This window comes from Schistocerca americana, chromosome 1 (assembly GCF_021461395.2).
Source record: "Schistocerca americana isolate TAMUIC-IGC-003095 chromosome 1, iqSchAmer2.1, whole genome shotgun sequence".
In the NCBI taxonomy this organism is placed as follows: Eukaryota; Metazoa; Arthropoda; class Insecta; order Orthoptera; family Acrididae; genus Schistocerca; species Schistocerca americana.
This window is the reverse complement of record NC_060119.1, coordinates 287,072,090-287,095,658: the sequence shown is the minus strand read 5'-3', so window position 1 is coordinate 287,095,658 and position 23,569 is coordinate 287,072,090. Positions and strand designations below refer to the sequence as shown.

General features: G+C 41.7%; 1 protein-coding gene across 2 annotated transcripts in view; it reads left to right on the top strand.

The window, feature by feature from the left end:
- Positions 1-23,569, top strand: part of LOC124594690 (kelch-like protein 26) — a 309,492-nt gene that overhangs the window by 243,693 nt on the left and 42,230 nt on the right. For both annotated transcript variants that reach the window (XM_047133067.1, XM_047133059.1), the window contains exon 4: positions 11,823-12,068. In XM_047133067.1, coding sequence (XP_046989023.1) covers positions 11,823-12,068 — 246 coding nt within the window. The remainder of the gene's footprint in view (positions 1-11,822; positions 12,069-23,569) is intronic.

The window sequence follows — 23,569 nt, the reverse complement described above, 5'->3', positions numbered from 1 at the left end:
GTGTACAGACAGACTATTTCTCCCATCAATTCCTGTGCATTTATCTCATGTGATTGTACGAAAAAACTTAACAGATCTCGTGTATATGTAGTGGCGTTATTTTCAGTTCATTGAGGGAGTATTTATTTGCAGTTGTTAAATAAGCTAGTATGTAAAAAAGCTAAACAGCTGGAGCTGTCATCTGTCTACCACACTGGGGAGCCTATCCCAAGTGTAACATGCTGTCAATCTGTATTCAACAATGTTGATTTCATTTTCTCCACTGTCAGTGGCTGCAATACTTCTGTCAACATTATGGGTATTGAACGCATCACCCCGGCCTCAGCTCTTCCTACATCTGAACAGGCCCAGAGGCTTAAATTGCCTACCGTTGAACGCAAGTAGGTCGCCCATTTGTTATGGACCGTAAGATACAGTATTTCAACACAAGTCAAGCAATATACTCGTATTACAGCAGATTACTATTTTATATATGAACATGATTGGTTTTATTTCAACAGACACATTGATACCCATCATGCAAGATGTACTGTGGATGTGTGGAAAGTACATCCACTCAGCCCATTCCTGAATGAGAGAGATTGAAGTAGCCACCAGTAAATCAGTTAATAGTGAGAGAAGTGTGCAATAATTTTATGGCCATTTATTAATTCACCACCAAGTATCTACAGCACAGTTATATAGCTTTGCAATATGGTGTCGACAATAGACAGCAGCAATATGCCATATTTACCAGTCTAGTCCTTTTCCCACTGATACCTCAAACGTCAATGCAGTGATGGGGTGTCGCTCTCTGTGGACACCATAGCAGAGAGGCAGAGCGATTGCTCGTGTGGACCGCAGTGATGTGCTGGATCTGTGGACCAAAATTTTGTGGCAAAACCACTGACATAGAGGGAAATGCACTGCAGCTGAAATTTTGTCTGGCCAGACAGAACGGACTGTTTCTGCAGTGGCTGTGAAAGATGCAACAGGATATGATGATAGCTGTATAATAATTCTACCAGTGACGTCCTGTCACATGGCAAGCAGCAGTAAGAAGAAAGAAACATCTATAAAACTTGTTCCCCTGTGTGGGAGGAATGGAGTTCGCCCGTTTGACTGTTGAACATTCAATGAACCATTCAGCTTCACCATTGGACTGAGCATGAAAAGATGCCGTAGTCACATGGTAGATGCTGTTGGCAGCACAAAACTGTTCAAAATCGGCTGATGTGAATTGTGGTCTGTTGTTAAGACAATGAGCTCAAGATGACTTTTCAAGACAAAAACCAGAAGATAAAGACAAAACCAAACTTCAAGTAGTGATGAATGTCACGGGGGCAGCAAAAGGAAATTTACTGTATTTGTCTACCTTTGACAAGCATCCTGTGTGACAGGATAGAACTGCGAAATCAATATGGGTGTGTTGTCATGGTTCGAATAGTTGTGGTCACTCAAAAAAAAGTGTTGCAGCCGAGCCGATTGATGCTCCAAACATTGTAACGAGACGTCATTTGCTCCATTTGGGCATCCATTCCCTGCTAAGTATGGTGCATCTGGTTATTGGTGCCTTTCACTCTAGCCCTGTTGATAGTCTTCTCATGGAAGCAGGGATTCCCCCTCTACGCATCAGACAGTCAACTCCTTGTTTCTTATGCAGTCGCCATTTGCCAATTCCCTGACCATCCTGTGTACCCTGTGCTCTTCGTCAATGAGGAACGTCTCCCTCCTAACACCCCATCACGGGTGGGATTGTCGGTTGGCATGTGTCCCATTTTCCTCTGTCAAGGTCTCCATCTCTCCTCAGTGGAATGCACCCCATATCTTTCTTCCCATACCCCCCATTGAATGGTGCCTAGGCCACAGATAGGACCGGTCTATTCCAGGGTCTCTGTCACTCCTATGGTTTACCAGCATTTTGTATGTGCCGTCCTTGCAGAGTTCCAGGGTGCAACCATCTTTTACTTTGTTGGTTCCAACAAAATTGATAATGTGGGATATGCTTTCATGTTTCCTACTGGCTTCAAACACCATTTATTGCCCAGATCATGTAGTGTGTTCACGGCAGAGCTTTTATCCATTCACAAGGCCTTTCTTTTTGCTTCTCAGGCCTCCCTCCACAGTGTTTTAATTTGTTCGTATTCCATGAGTAGCCTGCAGCTATCGACTGATCCTACTCTCACCACCCTTTGGTCTCTGCTATCTGTGACTCGCTCTCTGCCCTTGTGCATGCTGCCTGTTCAGTCATCTTTCTGTGGGTCCCAAGTCATGTGGGCATCCCAGGGAATGAACTGCCTGACCATTTGGCTAGAGAAGCACCTCCCATTTCTTTTCATGATTACAGCTGCGGATATTCGGATCTATGTCAAATCTCTCTTTGCCCAAAAGTGAAATGCCATCTGGAGTGCTATTGCTCATAGTAATAAAGGCCTCACAATCAAGGAGTCTACTGCAGTTACGTGCTCTTCCTGCCACTCCTCTCAGAAGTAGTCCACTGTTTTATGCTGTCTACGCATTGGTCATACCAGTCTCATCCCTTGTTTCCTCCTCCGTAATGACCCACCCCCACAATGTGGTTGGGGAGCCAGACTGATGATATCTCACATATTGGTGGAATGTCCTCATTTTTTGGCCCCCCATGTTAAGTACATTCTTTCCGAATCCTTACATTTAATATTAGCAGACGATCCACAGATTGTTGAACTGGCCCAAACAGTCAGTCAATCCCTGCTAAGTACAATGACATCAGGCAAATTGATTTGAGCAAACTACACACTAGTGACTTTATTGCAACAAGTACAGAACTTCCTGTCGCAGGGAGCATAGCGTCACATCACACACATTGCCATTCTCTGTATGCAACAGCAGAACACCTGACCTCTCGGATAGCACCTGATGATGCGAAAAATAGTGATGTCACTGTGTGGGGAATTTCTTGCAAACCGCGTGGACACCCATGGCATGTGTACTTCAAAACAACTGGAAGAGCTGGGTCAATAGCAGTTGCTTGGGGCAATACATCAAATATCAAAAAGATAATTTTGAAGATTTTTTAAATTCCTGTATATTGATTTGTAAACATGATTCCTCAGATGAATCAAATGCTGTGTTGCTGCTTGACCTGTCACAGAGCCAAGTCCGCATTCAAATTGAGGGCTTTAGGTCTGTACAAAAACCCCTACAGATAAGTGGACAATATCAGATCCCAATGTTGTAATTTTTGCACTGTCTGTTGTGGGACTGACTTGTGCTTGTACAAATATTGGTGGAACTTGGCAACAGTATAGAACCAGTGAGTACATCTTTTTACAGCTGACTGAACTACACCATGATTTATTAAATTTCGAGGCAAAAGCAATGGGTCTGTCAGCTGAACCAATTCTTTGGAAGAGCACTGCTCTAATCCCAGAAGAAGATTCATTCATGGCTAACATGGCAGGCGTAGCTGGATCAAAATGAATCAAATGATGACAACTTAATAAGGAATCCTTTAATTGCTGAAATGAAATGTGACCTGACATTCTTGGGAATACACATAAGGAACATTTTTCTGGCACAGCTGGTTCACTGGAGCAGCAATTTGTAAAGCATTTTAAATTAATTTGATATAGTAGGTAAGCTTCCCCACAACAAGTTGGAGTTTCTTAATGTTACAGGGCACTAGCTGATCTTTTATTGCACACGGGTGCAAAGTAGAAGGATGAATTCCCTGCGTATTTATTATGTGACTTAAATGGTCAAGTTTTTCTTGGAAGAAGGGGCATGTTAAGCCAGAAGCAGAAAGAAATTGAACCAAATGGTCTACATGAGCTAAATGTTCAACAGGCATTTAACCCAAGACAACATTATCGTCCAAATAGTTTATACAGGAAGAGCTTTTGCTGTTGATTATTTGAGGAACCATTGAAAAAAGCAGGAGCTAAAGCCTTCTGAATGATAGCCCTCGAAACTGGAACATACATAGGCAAGTGTTTATCACAAAATATTGCTTGGACTTCTCATCCACTGATAACTATAAGTATGCCTCACACAAATCAATCTTGGAAAAGAATCGCCCCTGTCCCAGTCCATCTATAAATTCCTCTGGTCATGGGAAAGTAAAAGAATCCCCTATGTTTTGTGAGTTTACTGTTGCCTCATAATCAACGAACAGACATAAACCACCTGAAGGTTTTTTGAGAATTACCAAGGGCGATGCCTATTGGATTCCAGAAATGGGTTGGATAATCCAACTGTCTTTCCATCTATGAAGTTCTTGAGCAACATTCTCATGTATTGCTTGGGGGACAGGCCACGCATGAAAAAATCGCAGCTGGACATTGTGTTTTTGTAATGTGCACATTTAAATCATTAGAACTTCCTAAACTCAATTGAAACAGTTCATTGTTCTTACTTCACAAGTAAGAAACAGTGTGAGGCACTGAAACGCTGATTTGTAACACAGTGTCTTGTTTGCGCTAGTTGAACAAATCAAACAAGTCTAAACCAAAAATGTTTGCTCTGTTTATAGAACTGAGTACATGACATACTACACATTTTGTAACTCCATGAAAAGTTTCTGACAAAGTGCAAATACCAAGTACTGAAATTTCGTGTCCATGCAAACAAAATAGAAGTAGGCTACTGTAGCTGTGGGCTGCTGATCCTTTCCTAAGTGTTTATTAATACAGGAGACAGATGCAGCAGTGTCTAACTGCAATTTATTTGTCCTTTGAGCCACTCTTAATACAAAAAAAAGTTTGTTTTTCTGGCTATGTACTGCACAAGAAGAGTTCCTTGATACAGAAGTGCAAGCTGTTGCTTGCACTGGCTTTAATGGCCTTGCCATGACAGAATGCATTTGTAGACAGTTGTGCTGCAGCCATGCTCCTACGCAGCATCGGCTGGTGCTTGAGCTGTGGTCACCCTGTAAAAACACTGTCGAAATATGACATTGGAAAAGCCTGTAGGACAAGGCCACCTCACAGATTACTGTATCATATATCGTGTACCTTGAGACAAAAAATGTTTACCTGTACATTTACTGTCTGTTGAGCCCTGTTTTTGATCACTTTAACACCGTCATGAACTTCAGACTGCGTATTGTGTACTTTGAACAACAGAAATACATGGAGCCTCTAAAAGAACTTCAGTTGTGTCCACAAAGTTTGAGATTTCACAATAGACATGACTGTTTTCTGATCAGGATCTATCAATCTGAGAAGCAGCATGAATGTGTGACTGCAGCATGTAAAATGATGTGACTAACCAAGTCCACAAAAACACTTGATACTACAATGTCTTGTCAGCCCTGAGTTCAGTAGCCCACCATTTGAAAGTGTGTGGCTACTGCGGCTTGAATCAAAAAAATTTAAACCTTGTTGCCATGTCATACCCCTAACTTTCATAAGTTCATTCACCAGCCGAACCAGTTTGTTGTAACTAGTAGTCTCAGGATGAGAATCAGGGCACAGCTTTAAAAATGACAGTACACAGCTTCGGCTGGCTAAAGAAAGTCATGTGCACCATACCTGCAATGTTGTATGCAGCAAAGTGGGCCTCCAACTGCACCCAATCTTCCAACCATTCCTCTTCCATACTATTGAGTGAATGGACAAAACTTAGGTGCAGCAACTGGTGGTGGAGATACTTGCTGGGAGAGGATGTTGTCATTTGTTGTACACTGGGCATCAGTCATTCAACTTAATGCGCTTTGGAATGAACAACTTCGTTTAAAGACATTTCCTGTGGTTGCTCAGACATGTTAAACAGTTGATGTAATGCACAGAAATAATGAAAGGCAAACCCAGTGTAATGCACGGGAGCCTGCACACCATAACACTTTGCAAGCAGGTGAGGCAAGTCAACAAAAACGATCAACCTAGACACAGTGTGTTGTACTGGATGGAAAATATACTTGTTGGTACAATTGTGGGTTCTTTACTTGGCCCAAGAGGAGACCAAATGGGTACTAAAAATGTAAAATATTAGTTCACTTTATTATAACATAGATAGGAAGAATTTAACTATGTATAATCCATATCCGCAGATATGTTGTGAGTATTCATAATTCTTTCTGGACATAATGTATCAGTTGATACAGATAAAATAAGTCTCCCACACAGAGTACATTCGACAGTAGCTTTCACTTACAGTTCTGACTAAGACACTAATCACACAGCTGGCCTACTAGAAGACAATGGTGTCTTCTTAGTTGATGATCACAGACTAGGTTGAGAGGTACTGTGTTCAGCCATAAAGAAGAGTGTCTCTGTATGTCTGTCTTTTTAGAGCTGATTGTGGGACTTGGCTGTTTGATACAGGATGCCAAATCGAACACCGTTCAGTCATCTATTTTCCAAACTTATTTTATTTGGCTACCAGTTTTGCCAATTTACTATGCCATCTTCAGGCCCTGTGTACAGACAACACTGGTAAACAGGGGCCAGCAATACTGGTATTAGTAGATTTCTGTTCAACAACGAATCTACAGAACTATCCCATTACCAGGTACAGTACATAAAGTCTCTGTACATCTATCTTTTAAGAGATGGTTGCGGGACTCGATACAGGATGTACTGTACCTAGTACTGTGACAGTTCCGCAGTAGCCAGAGGAGTACAGTATACTCACCCTGGTGCTCTTCAAATCATGTATGTTCACTGCGAGCTGTCTGACATGTTCAACTGTCGTGCTGGTAGATGCCATCATGCCGAGGAAAAAAAATGGCATGTAAGGGTGGACGGGGTCCCCAAGGATAGTTGCATACTCCTGTTAATCCACCATCCCTTCCAGAATGAAGATGTCCCTAGAGAATGCTATGAAAACATTCACCAGACCATAACGCTCCCTCTTCTTGCCTGGACACTCCTGACAGTGACATGCTGAATTGTCGTGCTGGTAGGTGCCATTGTGCCGAAGGAAAAAAGCTGTATGTAAGGGTTTTCTTTCGGACATTTCATGCCATACATGCCAAGGCCATCTGTCCAATGGAACATAGAATGTGATTCATCTGAAAAGGCCACTTGTCACCATTCAGTGGATGCACTGTTGCAGTACTGGCATGCAAATTCCAGCCTTTGATCCCAATGAACACAAGTAAGTTTGGGCATCGTAACCAGGTGCCTGCTGCAGGGGCCTATAGGCAGCAATGTTCATTGTATGGTCATCGAGGAGACACTGTTGGTAGCCCCTTGATTGATCTGTGCAGTCAGCTGGATGTCTATTCAACCATACACATCTCTGCAGAAATCGTTCACCCTCCTTCTGTGCACCACTGTTGTCTTGCTTGGGTAGAATCATTTTGCTATGCATGGTACACTTAAAACATGGCAGCACACACACAGTTTACAAAATTAACCATTTTTGGCAATGTTTCCACTCTTGGCCTGAAAACCAATCATCATGCCGTTTTGGACATCAGATAAATTGTTCTAATTCTTCACTACAATAATGAATGCACTGTTTTTCCACATCCCCCATCATACTTTATAAACCCTCCACAGCTAAAGTTGCCATCTGTGAAAGGCTATTGTATGTTAACGTCAAACATAGGCAGTGGTCACGTTAATATTAGTGGATCACGTACAAGAACAACAACAACAACAACTTGATATTACTGTAGAATTTTGTGTGTGTGTGTGTGTGTGTGTGTGTGTGTGTGTGTGTGTGTGTGTGTGTGTGTGTGTGTGTGTGTGTGTCTCATTACAAACAAATGATGTCTCCCACATTCTTGAAATATTTTTGGATGAACAAATGAATTAATTTAACATGGAACTAAATGGGTTGGTCTGATAAACCTCATACTTTGGGAGACCAAACGCTATATAAATTGTGGATTACATGGAGGAAATGGCCCTCAAATGTGATTTAGCAGCTGTGAAACAAGAAATTTGAGGTATTTGGAATGCGTAAATCAATGAATACAATAAAGTTCTAAAATCTTCAAAGAGTGGTGCATCAGCAGATGGTACTTGCCTGGTTTTCCATAGCTGGCAGCACTTTAATCCAACGTTTGTATATGTTGCTACAATACCTATAAATTAAATTTGTTAGAAAATTCTGTGCTGGTTTGCCTGGATTATATACAGGGTGTGTAGCCTTGCATCAACAGAGTTTGAGGAATAATAGGTTACATACAGAGGATTACATTTCCTAACCAATACATTACTTTTAACTAGTTGTTTTATGAGCTCACACAGGTTCTGAGACTGAATAACAGTGATTGTACAGGTGTTAGCGAAAAGTTATCTGTCCATGTCATTTATAAAATTCAGGTGTTCACTCTGTCATGAACCTCATTACATGTCTGATACCTTCTAAACATGACATTCCACTGTTTTTGAGCATGTTCATATGGTTATGACAGGACCTTCCAATTGTCAATAACTAACTAACTATGTGAAATGTCATTCAGTCTTTAGTGCACAGCTGGTGTATAGAAAACTATTATTTCACATTGACATTATTATTGGGAAAGCAATACTTACAAGTTTGTCAGTACTAACAGTTACCTTTTCACCTGTAGTGAACAGTATTTGTTAACCATTTGGACAAGCATCTATGTGGGCTGGGTCTGCAATTCATGAGGTAGAAATCCATTTGCTCCATTTTATTCTTCCAAAACAATAGCACTAATCATTGTAGACAACAAAACTTCATGTATATTTACAGCATTGCACCTAATGAGAACAGTACAAAGATTCATATTTTTTGTAAAACATATATTACTGAAATTAATACTTGCAGAAGTTTACAAGGTGCTGACAATTGAATCACATTTTACATGTTTCAAAGTTAAACAACAAATGACAGCCAAGTTGGTGCATCTTTATGTAGACTTTGTTTTTCCATATGAACATACGAGGAGGACAAGGTTGAGTTACTAATTATTTTGTAAACAAAAGTCAGTTACAATGACTATGGATATATATTGATACTACAATAAAAAAAATATAGTTCCTATTTTTTTGAAATTAAGTTCTTGTTCATAATCGAGCATTTGCAAAATGAACAGTTTCTTTACGTTATGTTTAATTATTTTACTTTAAATGAAAAGTTTCACATCAAGTTAGCTATGTTGTTATTTTGAGTAAAGTGAAAACTGAGATTGTGTAATAAATTTCCACTTAAAATGTTTAAATTCAATTTTTGCTATCTCATTGTTTAGCATACTCAAATAATGTTATTACGAGAAAACCCATTACTAATTGCATGTATGCTACAATTCTTTACTTTTATTGAGTGTGCTTGTTGTAAATGAAATAGTATGATGATGAACTTTATTACTGTGTTAATGTATTGTGCAAAATCACAACCACGGGATTAACAACTTCAAGTAAAGTTTTTCTTTTATTAACCAAAGTATATTGCATAATTCAGCTGTTAACATGTATCTCAAGTGACTAAACAAAAACTGTATGAAATGGTAGAATTTGTGTTTGGCATTGAATACTTCACAGTTTACATGTAGACTATTTCTCAATTCTTTACAAGCTCCATCATTCGGGAACCAGAGGTTGCTACACATAATATGTAGTACTGTGTCAGTCATTCTGTAGATGTATTACATTGAAACTAAGATGCTCCAGTTCCATGTGCTGGTTGGAACCAAAGACAATAAGAGATGATTACCAACCACACAATCTAAATGTTAGCAGAAAACCTCTCCTGATGAGATTACCGGGATTCAGATGTGTGTTAATATAGTTCCAGACAGGTCCATTCTGGCTGCCTACAGAACTGGGTCTTGCAAGGCCTGCATCATCTGTGAATGACATGTATGAAAGGTAAACCATTCCACAAATTCCATATGAGTTACGAAATAGTCTCCCAGTGCCTGTGCATTCTGAAGGCGCTTCACTTGTAGATTGTACTCGTTTTAACGGTGGACTCATTCAGAAGAATGATGGTCGAAACCCACATCTGATCATGCAGATTCAGGTTTTCCCTAAATCGCTCCATGCAAATCTGGGATGATTTCTGTGACAGTGCACTGCTGATTTTCTTCCATGCAAGAATCCAAGCTTGTACTCTATTTCAAATGAACTTGATGTTGATGGGACATTAAACCCAATCTTACTTTGTACTCGTTTACTAACAATACAAACTGTTACATAACCACTACTTCTAGCATGTCGCACAGCACAAATATAAGAGGAAAGCACATTTCTGCACTTTTCTCCCATTGAATTCTAAAAATTGAGTGTTACTACATGACACATTCTGCTAAAAATACTCAACAAACAAACTCTCTCTCTCGCTCTCTCTCGCTCTCTCTCTCTCTCTCTCTCTCTCTCTCGCTCTCTCTCTCTCTCTCTCTCTCTCTCTCTCTCTCTCTCTCTCTCTCTCTCTCTCTCTCTCTCAGGCGTCATGAAAGTGCAGCAAATATATCATTGTTGAGATTCTCCTATCGGTAAACTAACGCTCTTGGATATGAGGGTGATTCGAATATAGACTGCAATTTTTTTATAGGTTTATTTAGGCTTCAGAAAAATTGACGTACACAAACTTATTTTTCTAATACTCTCCTGAATGGGAAACACATTTTCCCTTGTGCATAGGCAATTTCTTGATCATGTTTTTTTGTAAAATGAATGAGGCTATGATGAGCATTTAGGCAGTGCCATCATTGTTTTTCATCTGACCGCTTCCTTTAGTGGTCCAAAGAAATTAAAATTGCAGGGTGATAAGTCAGAGACTGTGGGGAGGATGTCCTAGTGTGGCCTAGAACAATTCCTGAATTATTTTGAGAGTTCAGGCAGCTGTGGGGTCAAGCATTGGCACACGAGTTGTGGTCACTTCCTGATATCCGAGGTTGTCAGTAACGATTGCCTGAACAGTACTGTAGCTTACGCTGACCTTAGTGGCAATTTCAGCAACTTTTTTCCAGTGGCTATCTTCAGCAAGCTGACAAACAATGTGAATATTCTCCTCCGTCATGTTCGTCCTCAGGTAGCATTAGTGAGCTGCATTCTCAGCTCTATATCATTCTCCTAAAATCTCTTTTCAGATGGTTTTATGCCCCCTCTTGTGAGAAACGTGATCATGATGTATAGCACAAGAAGTGACAGTACCTCTTGCTTTGACATTGCAATTCTGACTAAATAAAAGGTGCCACAATGTTCTAGCCATGCAGAAGACTTACTGGAAACAATAGTGACAAAGAGCAGAGATCACGCCACTTTCAATTTACAAAAAGGCATGAAGGGGAAAAATAGTCCTCTCTATATTTGATTCAGTCGTATCTCGTATCTTAAATTGTCCCTTACTTTGCTGTAACACACACAATCGTGTAAGCAAGCTCAGATCATTCATAAGCTGTATTGGGTACACAACCCACATGTAAACTGTAATAATGAATAATGCATTCTGAAGGTTTAGAAACAGAAAAGCTAACAATGAGTTCAGTGCACACCATGCCAATTATAAATAAATGATTGGTTGCAAAGGATAAATTCCTAACAACAACAAAAATCTTCTGTATGTGAGCACTCATTCTAAGTTTGTTGGCGAGGTCCTGAAACATTTTGCATTTTGGTAAGTTTGTATTGGTATTTGCTCATTCTAAACAAGAAACTTGCAATTTTAATCACATCTATTGTTTGCTCAATTAAAATATCTAGACAGACATTGCTGCTTAAATATATAATGTGCATTAACCAGTTCTTGCTTTTTTGTGTAAATAGAGATCGGACTTCTCACGTTTCCTACTTAGTCAGGTGTTAGTTTACAATTAAGAGAAAATACCTTACATGCTTTTTTTAGTGTGTCAATGTTGCGATATTGTTTGCCGTGTAAGTTTCCACTGTGCTGCAAGTCAAATTTTATGGTGTACTATATGAATATTACTTTACTTCTAGGCACACAGAGTGGTACTTGCATCATGTAGTGACTACTTTCGTGCCATGTTTACGGATGCAATGAGAGAGTCTCGCCAGAGTGAAATTTGTCTGAACGGTGTGACTGCAGCAGGAATGCGCCTGTTACTGGACTATGCTTACACATCACGTCTGGCCCTCAACCTGGCAAACATTCAGGATGTGCTGTCGGCAGCAAGTCATGTTCAGGTTGTCGCAGTAGTTGAGGCATGTTCTAGTTATCTTCAGGTATGTCCTATGCCACAGTAACATTCTCATCTTTTTGTTGTAATCACAACTAATTAATTAAAAATTTGGGCTACATACTGGTGAAATTAACTGTTCGATGCTATTTTAATGAAAATGTAAATATTTTGCAGATTCTTGAGAGCTGCTAACTATGAAACAACGATGCCATATGCTTATTCTGTACAAAAGAGTTAGCAAATAAGTGACAATATTGTACTGTTCGCATCATGTGATACTATGATTTTTACTTCTTGTGGTAAATTATGCTTTCTGCTTTTCACTGTGTTTTGGGATGAAATGACCAAAAAGTGCTCGATTCATTTGCTTTTGTGAGTAAAATTCAAGCAGGGTGCAAATGCATTAATACAGTGGACTGGCATTCAAGAAGAATGAGTCTTCACAACAAGGCCTCATCCTCTCTTTTGCCCGTCTTTGTCTGTTTGAGCTAGTGTTCCATCTGTAATGGCCTTTGTGTGTTTCTAACCCCAATACTGTGAGTATAGTATAGCTTTAATGCTGTAACAGGTGGTGTGTCTTTTTTTTCTTTCTTTCTGTTTCTTCTTCTTCTTCTTCTTCTTCTTCTTCTTCTTCTTCTTTCCCAGCTATTGTAATAAAAGGACTTTATAAGATGATTGCTTTGTTAAATAACAATACTTGGAAGGAATAAAAGTTTCTTGCCTTCTAACAGAAGGGGTTGCACTGTGCCATTTTATAAACAAGTATGATAGATTTTTCCAGCATAGAAAGTTTAGTGTATATATAAGCAATTTTAGCTTGTAACATATCTGACATATCATATTGTCACAAAGATCTCTTAGTTATTAATGGGTCACTTGTACGTATTTGTGAATTTTTAATAGTAATAGCATTCGGAATGAACCACAGTTAGCTATCTTCTTCTGTAAATGCTATCAGCAGAAATTATCTGCCTAACATTACTTTCACAAGCCTAATCGAGTTTCTTTAGCTGTTGTAAGTAACTTATTGTTTTCAAAACTTAGCACACAGTGCAATCTACAGGGTGATTATAATTAAACTTTCAAACAGCAGTAGAAATAACACCACTGGGCAGAATGACGTCAAATTGCAACAGAATATCATCGGAGAAGGGAGAACACATTTGGCAGAGGAAAAATAAATAGTTAAAAAATGTAGCAATAGATGGTCCTGTAAGCATCAGAATTTAATAGGGGTCAACTACAAATGACAAATGGATCATACAACAATGCCTAAGGTGTACACTTGACATTAAACAAAATGTACTGCTCAGTGTGGGTGGGTGTACAAGTGTGATACTATTAGTTACATAAGCCCATCCGCCACGGCAAGGCCATATCTGGCGTTTCTGAAATGATGCTTCAGCAGCTGCACAGGAGCATGCCATCAGAGATGCTGGCAATTATGGGGGCCGCTTTTTTTTTTTTTTTTCAATGAGCCAGTCATTTTCATCTGAGTCTAAGAAATGTAAACAGCGTGAGGCTACCTACAGATTCAACAGCTCTCCAAGCTGCACTTCGGTATCTTGTAGTGACATGTAATGGAGGAGGTCAGTTCTTTTATTATAGTTATTCCATTTATTATTCAGAAAGGTGTTGGTGCAGTTGTTGGCCCTGTGAAATCCTGCTCTCATTTACACAATGGTACTTTCCTTAAAAGACTAGTTCTGATTCTCAAGCACAACTACTACTTGCAGCTTCGCTCCTCCATGGCTGGCTATCCTGTTTGTGTGTTGAGGCCCATACAACTCTGAATTTTTCCTGTGGTGTTATTTACAGTAGGTTGCTCGATAGTCTGACAGAAGCAGAAATCCCAATGTTCCCCTTTGATCAGGGTGTCGTTGCCATCCATCAGACGATGAAAAAAGTAGAGGCAATTGTCCGCCTTCTTCTCCCTGCTGTATCAACTGGACTGGCGACCATGCCACCGCCTCCTGCGATTGTCTCATGTATCTTGATGAGTTGGCTGCCCAGGAGATTTGGGTGAAGGAAAAAGCACCTTATCCAGTTGCTCACAAGTTGTTAGCTAGTTGGAAACCCTGCATTCTACCATCTGGTACCTACAGTACAGTTATTGATATCTCTTACTCCACGAAGTACATGACCATGCAGACATGCGACCTCAAATTCAGCATCATGGTTGTGGGAACTCTAAGATCCTCTTTGATGGTGTCGCCGTGTGGTACCCTCACTCGGCGGACATCCGTGTTGCTGGTGCACATTACCAGCCATTTTACTGCACTAGACTCAACAGGCTGACAGCAGAAGAATGCTGACGCTCCTGTAGACCTCATGGAGAAGGATCGTCATTCCTCTGTCCCCTGAAGCAGCAAGTTTTCAAAGGGTGGCATTCAGCAGCCACCGAGGTGACATCCCTCCATTTTTTCTTTGCCGTGACTCTCCTCCAATGGAATATTCGTGTTCTTCACTCCAACAAGGATGATTTATAGCTGCTCTTAGCATCATAGCATCAACTTGTTCTCTGCCTCCAGGAAACAAAATTGCTTCCTCGTGACTGCTGTGACCTTTCGCATTTCTTCTCAGTCTGTTTTGACCCCCCCCCTCCCCAATATGGGAATTGTGCTGCTCATACGGGGTAACATTCTTAGTTAAACCATCTCCCTGACTACTTGCCTTCAAGCTGTTGCAATTTGCCTTTTCCTTCCTCACTTGACTTTTTCCCTTTGTACAGTTTACATTCCTCTATAATTTAGTGTCACCAGGGCAGACTTTCTACAGCTTGTTGGGCACCCCTTTTTGCTGCTTGGCGACTTTAATGCACACTATCCCCTTTGGGGTTCTCCCAGAACCTGTCAGAGAGGTACCTCCTTGGCTGACCTCCATCAACAACTTAACCTCTTCTGCCTTGACACAGACTTTTAGACTCCACGCACACCTATTTACATTTGGACTTATCCTTCTGCACTGCCCAACTTGCCCATCATCTCGAGTGGTCTGTTCTCCCTGACACATACCTTAGTTACCATTTCCTGTGTGCTATCTGTTTGCTGACTCCTACCCCACCTACGTCCACACCCAAATGGCAGCTTACTGAAGTTGACTGGAGGCTTTACTCCTTCGTAGTGACCTAAAACAAACATCATTTCCCCAGTTTTGATGACCAGGTGGAATACCTTACAAATGCCACAGAACTGTCCATTCCTCACACTTTCTCTTTACCATGCCATGTCCCAGTCTCTTGGTGGACTCGGGCATGCCATGACAAAATTTGCACACGGAGACATGCTCTCTATGTTTTTAACCATCATCCTATGATGGTAAATTACATTTGTTACAAACAGTTGTGTGCACATCAAAAAAGCTAGATGGATTTTATTTACTAGTTCTTTCAACAGTTCCACTCCCTCTTGGGTGGACCAACCTCCGATGACGCCCTAGGACCAAGATCCATTCCCAAATTTCTGCCCTGACAGTATCAGATGATGGCCTTGTGGAAGCGATTACTGTCTCCAACCCTTTGGGCCACCATTTTGTGGAAACGAGCAGAGGCGGCTCAGCAGTACCCTTCTCTTCTCAGAATCATGAGTGCTACTATGCTGCCTTTACTAAGAGAGAGCTAGATAATGCTCTCGTTTCATCCCTATCCTCCACCCCAGGGCCAGACGATGTTCACATTCAGATGTTCCATAAACTTTCTCTTGCAGGCAAGCACTTCTTAATACATACAACCACATCCAGATGAAGGGTACATTTGCCAGGCACTGGCGTGAAGCCACTGTCACACCCATACCTATGCCCGGTAAGGACAAACACCTTCCTTCTAGCTACTGTCCCATTTCTGTCACTAGCTGTGCTTGCAAGGAGATGGAACATATGATTCTGCCCAGCTGGTATGGCGGCTCGAGTCTCGCAATTTACTAACCACTGCATAGTGTGGGTTTCAAGCACAGCTTTCTGCAGTTGACCATCTTGTCACTTTGTCCACCCATGTTATGAATGGTTTTCTGCAGAAATACTAGGCTGTAGCCATGTTCTTTGACTTGGAGAGAGCCTCCAACACCTGCTGGATGACTGGTATCCTCCGTGTGCTGTACATGTGGGGCTTCTGTGGCCACCTGCCCAGTTTCCTTCAGGTGTTTTTAAAAGACCGAGGTACATGTGGGTTCTGCTTTGTCGGATACCTTTAGCTCAGGATTCAATCTGAGTATCGTCCACTTTGCTATCACCACTAACCAGATAATGACTTCTCCCGCTGGGCATCTCTGGCTCCCTTTTCGTTAACGATTTTGCAATCTATTGCAGTTCTCCATGGAGTCGTCTCATTGAGCATCGTCTTCAGCAATGTCTTGATCTTCTTTACTCCTGGAGCATCGACAATGGCATTCATTTCTCCACTGTCAAAACCATTTGTATGAATTTCTGGCGGTGCAATTGGTTTCTTCCGTACTTATATCTTGGCCCTGTTGCTCTTTCGTTCATTGAAACAACGAAATTCCTGCGGCTCATGCTCAATAGAAACTTTCTTGGTCCTCCCGCATGTAATACCTGGCAGCCCACTGTATGTTGTCTCTCAGCAGCCTACTTGTCCTCAATGTTACTTCCTGTGATGTAGATCGAACCACCCTCCTCAGTTTGTACTGGTCCTTTGCCCGTTCGAAACGTGACTATGGGTGATTTGTTTATGCGTCTGCACGTCCATTCCTCTTACGCTGTCTTAACACTGTCCACCATTGTGGTGTCCGTTTGGCCACTGGCACCTTTTACACTAGTCTGATTGAGAGTCTGTATGCTGAAGCTGTTGAGCTACCACTGTCCTACCGCCGTGACTCTCCCCTCAGCAGGTATGTCTGCCATGCATGCCTTCTTCAATGACTCCTTTGATCACCAGTATGGGGCATGTCCCTCTTCTCTACCTCCTGGAATTCGCTTTTGGCTCTTGCTCTGGCAGCTTAACTTCATGCTATCTGCAACGTTCCTGGTGGGTGTGACCCCTTCACCACCTCGGCTTCATGTGGCTGCATGTGTTCACCTTGGCCTTCATTCGCTTCCTAAGGACACTACTCCAGCCTCACTCTATTACCTTCAGTTTGATGGTCTTCGCAGGGCAGCATAGTACCTTTGTGTATTCTGATGGCTCTCAGACTGACCGTAGTGTCGGGTGTGCCTTCGTTGTTGGTGCTGGCATTTTTCGGTATCGACTCCCGAAACACTGCTCAGTATTTACAGCTGTGCTCTTTGCCCTGTATCAGGCCACCCCGTCCATCCAGAAACACAGACCTTTCAATTGTGTCATCTGCACAGACTCTCTGTGCCCTTCAAAGCCTCTGCATGCTGCACAACGCCCATCCCTTAGTGCAACAGGTCCAGGAAAGCTGTCACTAGCTCATTCTTGGTGAAACCACTGTGATGTTTATTTGGGTTCGTGGTCATGTTAGACTGACAGGAAATAAGGCCGCTGATGCTGCTGCCAAGGCTGCAGTCATTGTACTTCAGACGGCTCATTCTTATATTCCCTCAGATGATAGCTGTGTTGCCCTGTGTCAGCAGGCGGTGTTGCTTTGGCATCACCACTGGTCCTCCTTTCATTGGAACGGGCTCCAGGCTATTAAGCCTCTCACAGCGGCTTGGATGACCTTTCAACCCTGTAGCCACAAGGAGATCATTTTAACAAGGTTGCGTATTGGGCACTGTCTCTTAGGCCATCGCCATTTGTTCAGAGGTGCTCCCCTGCTGCTTAGTGCGCATTGCACCCAACTTTTAACTGTCCACCATTTCCTGACAGAATGCCCTTTTTTTAATCGCTTATATTCCCATTTGTGTGTCATCTGAGTTATTGGCTGTTTTAGCAAATGACGCACTGGCTGTCGACTGTGTTTTACTTTTTATCCATCATAGCAATATGGTGAAGGACATTTAATTTTTAGTTCTAGACATCCATTTCTCTATGGTGTATTTTATAGACCTTTCTCCACATGCCTGTTTTTAGCTGTCTTCTCTTACGTCGATTGGGATTGACGTGTGGTCATTCTTAACTCTTCTGTCTTTGTGTTTTATAGCTCTGACATGGTCGCGTATAACCCTAGTTGTTTTTCTGCCCTGAAACAAAACAAGACTAAATTTCGACTTCTCTCATTGCCTTCCTGTTCACTTTGACCTTTCCCTTGAGGATGGCATTCCATCTCAAGGAGAGTCATACTGCTCATTTGGGATACGTCAAGAGCTAAACCATCTCATTCAACACTGGGCTGCAAGCTGTTGGAGTCCACATTTTCCTTCCTCTTTCACCTTTTCACGTCTACATCCCTTCGTCATTTGCTGTCACCAGGCAGACTTAATCCAGCTTATTGGTCAGCTCCCTTATCTCCTTTTGCTGCTCTGTGACTTACAATGCTCACCATCTAATTTGGGGTGCTTAAAGAACTTGTCGGAGAGGTTCCCTCGTGGCTGACCAACTCGCTCAACTCAACCCCATCTGTCTTAAACACTGGACCATTCACGTTCCTTCCACACTCCATGCACATCTATTCCCACTTGGACCACTCATTCTGCAATGCCAAGCTCACCCGTCATTCTAGTGATCCCTTCTCTCTTTATACGTACTCAAGTGATCATTTCCTGTGCACTATCCGTTTGCCGACTCTTACCCCACCTGGGTGTAAACCCAATTGGCAGCTTTCTATGGCTGACTGGAGGCTTTACTCTTCCCTGATGACCTATGATGAACATCAGTCAGTTCTCCAGTTGTGATGACCAGGTAGAGTAGCTTATGAACATTATCCTTTGCACCTCACAATGTTCCTTACCTCAGTCTACTTCTTTACCACACGATGTCCTGTTCCCCTGGTGCACAGAGGTGTGCCGTGACACAATTCACACACGGAAATGTGCTCTCTACATTTTAACCATTATCCTACAATGGTAAACTGTATTTGTTGTAAAGACTTGCTTGCACAGTACTGTTGGGTTTTACGGAATAGCGAAACAGCTTACTGGATTCCCTTTTCTAGTTCCTTTAACAGTTTCACTCCCTCTTCCATTGTGGGGCAACCTCTATCAGCTCTCTGGGACTGAAGTTCATTCCCCAGTTTCAGGCCTGACCGTAGCAGATGTCGTTGTGAATCCTATTGCTATCTTCAACATCTTGGACCACTATTTTGTACAGATTTAAAGCTCCACCACTATCACACTGCCTTCCTCCCTCAGAAACAATTTGATGAGGCTCAGGTGATTTCCTTCTCCTGTCAGAAATGTGAATGCTACACTGCTGTCTTTACAATGACTGAGCCTGACCATGCTGTCACCTCATCCCGATGTTCTACCCCAGGGCTGGACTATGTTCACATTCAGATTTTGCTGACCATCTCTCTTGTGGGCAGGCACTTTCTCCTTTGTACGTAGAATCACAGAGGGCACATTCCCCAGATGCTTATATGAAGGTACGGTCATACCCACACCTAAGCCCAGTAAGGACAAATAACCTTCCTTCTAGCTACCACCCCATCTTTCTCACAAGTTGTGTTGATGAACATCAGTCAGTTACTAACCACTGTACAATGTGAATTCCGAGTACATCGTTCTGTAGTTGACCATGTTGTTAAACTGTCAACCAACATCACAGATGGTTTTCCGTGGAAATAGCAGACTGAGGCTGTGACTTCTGATTTGGAGGAAGCCTAAGACACCTGCTGGAGGACTGGTATCCTCAGTACTCCAGTAATTGGGCTTTGAAGGCTGCCTACCCCATTTCCTTATGGAATTTTTAAAAGACCAAATTTGCAAGGTACGTGTGGTTCGGCCTTGTCTGATACCTTTATGCAGGAGAACAGGTGTCCCTCAAGGTTCTGTCCTGCTTGTCGCCTCTGCTATAGCCATTGACCCTATTATGGACTCCCTTGTTATCAATGGCTTTGCGGTCTATTGCAGTTCTCCATGTACTTGTTCCTGGAGTGGCATCTTTAGCGATGTCTCAGTCATCTTTACTTGTGGAGCTTCGACAATAGCTGTTGCTTTTCCACTGACAAAACTGCTCATATGAATTTCTGGTGGCTCAATTGGTTTCTTCCACTGTCTTCACATCTTGGGCGTATTGCTCTTCTGTTGGCTGAAACTATGAAATTCCTGAGGCTCATGCTTGATAGAAAAGTTTCTGGGTCCTTACATGTGTCTTACCTGGCTGCATGCTATATCCTGCCCCTTAGTGTCCTACGTGTTGTAAGTGGTACTTCCTGGAGAGTGGATCAGACCACCCTTCTCCGTTCATGCCAATCCCTGTCCTTTTGCAGTTCGACTATGGGTGTTTCATTTATTCCTGTGCACATTCGTCCATGTTATGGTGTCATAACACAACCCACCATCGCGGAATACGTTTGGCCACAGTTGCCTTTTACTGTAGCCCATTTGAGAGTCTCTATGTAGAAGCTGCCAAACTCCCACTGTCATAATAGCATGATGCCCTCATCAGTGAATATGCTTGCCATTTCTCTTTCATGCTCAGCCACCCATCCTATGCCCCCTTTTCCAATTACTCCCTTGACCACCAGTACGGAGCATGCCCTACTTTGTTACCTCTCAGATATTGTTTTTTTCTACTGCTCCAGCAGCTTAATTTAATGTTACCTGCCACATTCCTGGTAGGTGTGAACCTTTCATCACTTTGGCTTCATGAGGTGGACCATGTTCATCTCGGATTTCATTTGCTTCTAATGGACACTATTCTGGATTCGATCTGTCACTGTAAGTTTCTTTATCTTTGCATGCATCTCAGCAATAGCACCATCGTGTACGCTGATGGCTCTAAGACTGACTGTGGTTTCCTGTGTGCCTTCTTCATTGGCACTGACCATTTTCGGTATTGGATTCCAGAAAACTGCTCTATTTTTACAGCAGAACTCTTTGCCCTCTATCTGGCCACCCAACACACCAGTGGCAAACGTTTTTAAATTCTGCAATGTGCTCAGATTCTCTTAGTGCCCTTGGAGAGCTTGTATGCTGTACGTAGTCCACCCCTTAGTGTAACAGGTCCAAGAAAGCTTCCACTTGCTTGCTGTTGAGGGAGCTACTGTGATGTTAATGTGGTTTCCTGGTCACATGGGTCTGATGGGACATGAGGCTGCTGACACTGTTGCCATGGCTGCAGTACTCAGACCTTGACCTACTAGCTCTTCTTTCCTTCATATGTTCTCTGCGTTGCTGTCTGATGGCAGATGGTGTTACTTTGGCATCACCACTGGTCTTGTATTCTGGGAACAAGCACCAAGAAATTAAATCTCTCCAAACGTCTTGGCCAATCTCCTCTTGGCCCTCTTGTCATGAGGACATCATTTTAGCTAGGTTGCATATTGGGCACTGTCATTTTAGCCATCGGCACTAGTTACGTGGTGATCCTGCACCACTTTATGTTCATCGCCATTTCCTGGCCCAATGCCCTTTTTTTTTTTTAACCGCATAGGTTCCAATATGCATTTGCCATCTGACTTATTGACCATTTTAGTAAACAACACATGGGCTGTTGATCGTGTGTTCCTTTTTATCCACCATAGCAATATGGTAAAGGACATTTGATCTTAGGTTAGGGACCTCCACTGTCTCTACACCACATTTTGTGGACCTTTCTCCAAGGGGACGTCCTTGTTTTTAGCTCTATTTGCTTCTGTAGATTGTGCTTAGTGTATAGTCACTTTTAACTTCTTTTACATATTGGTGTTCTAAGGTTATGACATGGGCACTTATGACATCAGTTGTTTTTGTGACCTAAAATAAATAAATAGAAACAAAAACAGCTTCACAGAGATCAAGCAACAAGCCCAGTCAGCCATACATCTCTTTGAATCTCAAGTGATTTTCTTAAAAAAAAATTGTATTTATATTTCTTTTTAGACTAGATGGTCATAATGTAGTTAACACTTCCTGCATTAAGTTTTCTACGATCACAACTACATAGAATATGTTTTAATATTTTCCTTTCTCTTGAAATTATTATTTCTCAGTTAACTTTAGTCTTAGTTTAATAAGACATCACTGAACAACAATTTATTTTAAGTAATAAGTTAAGAATCTAATTTTCTTTTAGGAATTGTAGCTTTGTCGTATTTCTTCTTTTAATATCCAGCACAGCCATTTTGTTGTAAGTGTAAAAGTGCCGTCAAAGTTTTAAGTTTCTGCTGATGGGCAGTAATCACCAACAAAAAGGACAAACAAAGAACCCAGGTGCCACCACCACTTTGGTCCATACCAGAATAAAATTAGAACTTCTTCCAGTGTTGGCAATAAATGACCAACTAAAGATCCCTAAGAAACTTCCTGGCAGATTAAAACTGTGCGCCCAACCGAGACTCGAACTCGGGACCTTTGCCTTTCGCGGGCAAGTGCTCTACCATCTGAGCTACCGAAGCACGACTCACGCCCGGTCCTCACAGCTACACAGTTTTAATCTGCCAGGAAGTTTCATATCAGCGCACACTCCGCTGCAGAGTGAAAATCACACAGTTTTAATCTGCCAGGAAGTTTCATATCAACGCACACTCCGCTGCAGAGTGAAAATCTCATTCTGGTAAAGATCCCTAGTTGAAATGGCCATTTGATATTGTTAGATCACAAGTAATAGCCTTGCTGTACAGAAGTCTTCAGTAATGGTTCCTTAAAAATGTAGTCTGTCTCTTTCATTATATCAGGGCAGGTCTTTACAAACTCGGGGACAAATCCTGCTCTCAGATGCTATTGTCTGTCACCTTAAGTATGATGCTCTTGAGTCATTACATTGCTCAAGGCCAAAAGACACTCTTATAAACAACCACCAAACAGCAACAACTCAATCTGTAGCGTGTGCCATACAATAATGAAAATAGTCATAACCCAATAACCTCTTGGTGTGCCATTGCAATACTTCACAAAAGAATGTGGATCCTAGTCGGCTATCGCAAATCACCAGCTCACAACCACAGTCGTTGAATCTTTTTCCTTATAGTCCATAAACATACTTCCCTGCCAATAAATAATTACACAATCCCATTAAACATAAATGTACTACTAAGGATTTTCATCATATAGAATGTTAGATGAATTCTAACTCTGTCAGCCACAAAACTAGAAACCAGTTCCTCAAAAATGTATCATTGTGTACCATTGGTAGTCTCTTCCATTGAAGACCTACCACATTCTTATAGCTAGCTAGCTAGCTCGCTCCCGACAATTACCTTGCCCAAGACTATTTCTTCAGAACTTGAGCTGAATTCTCAATCACACTGCCTATCTACGCCATGTTAAAACGGATTGGAACTATTAGTTTTGACAAATATACAATGCCACTATTCCATTTAACATATTGTTGATGAAGGCAGTCAGCCGCATTCTCAGTGGCCAGCTCTGCAGTGAGCTGTAACTTCTTTGACCGTGGGGTGACAGCTTGTAGCACACCACAGCAACTTTCATACATGCATGTACTTCCTCAGCTTTGTGAAATCTATGACAGAATTACAATATACATGTTTGAAAATTTGTACAAGCATTGTTTTTTACATTTATTTGAATATTAAACCTATTTCCAGA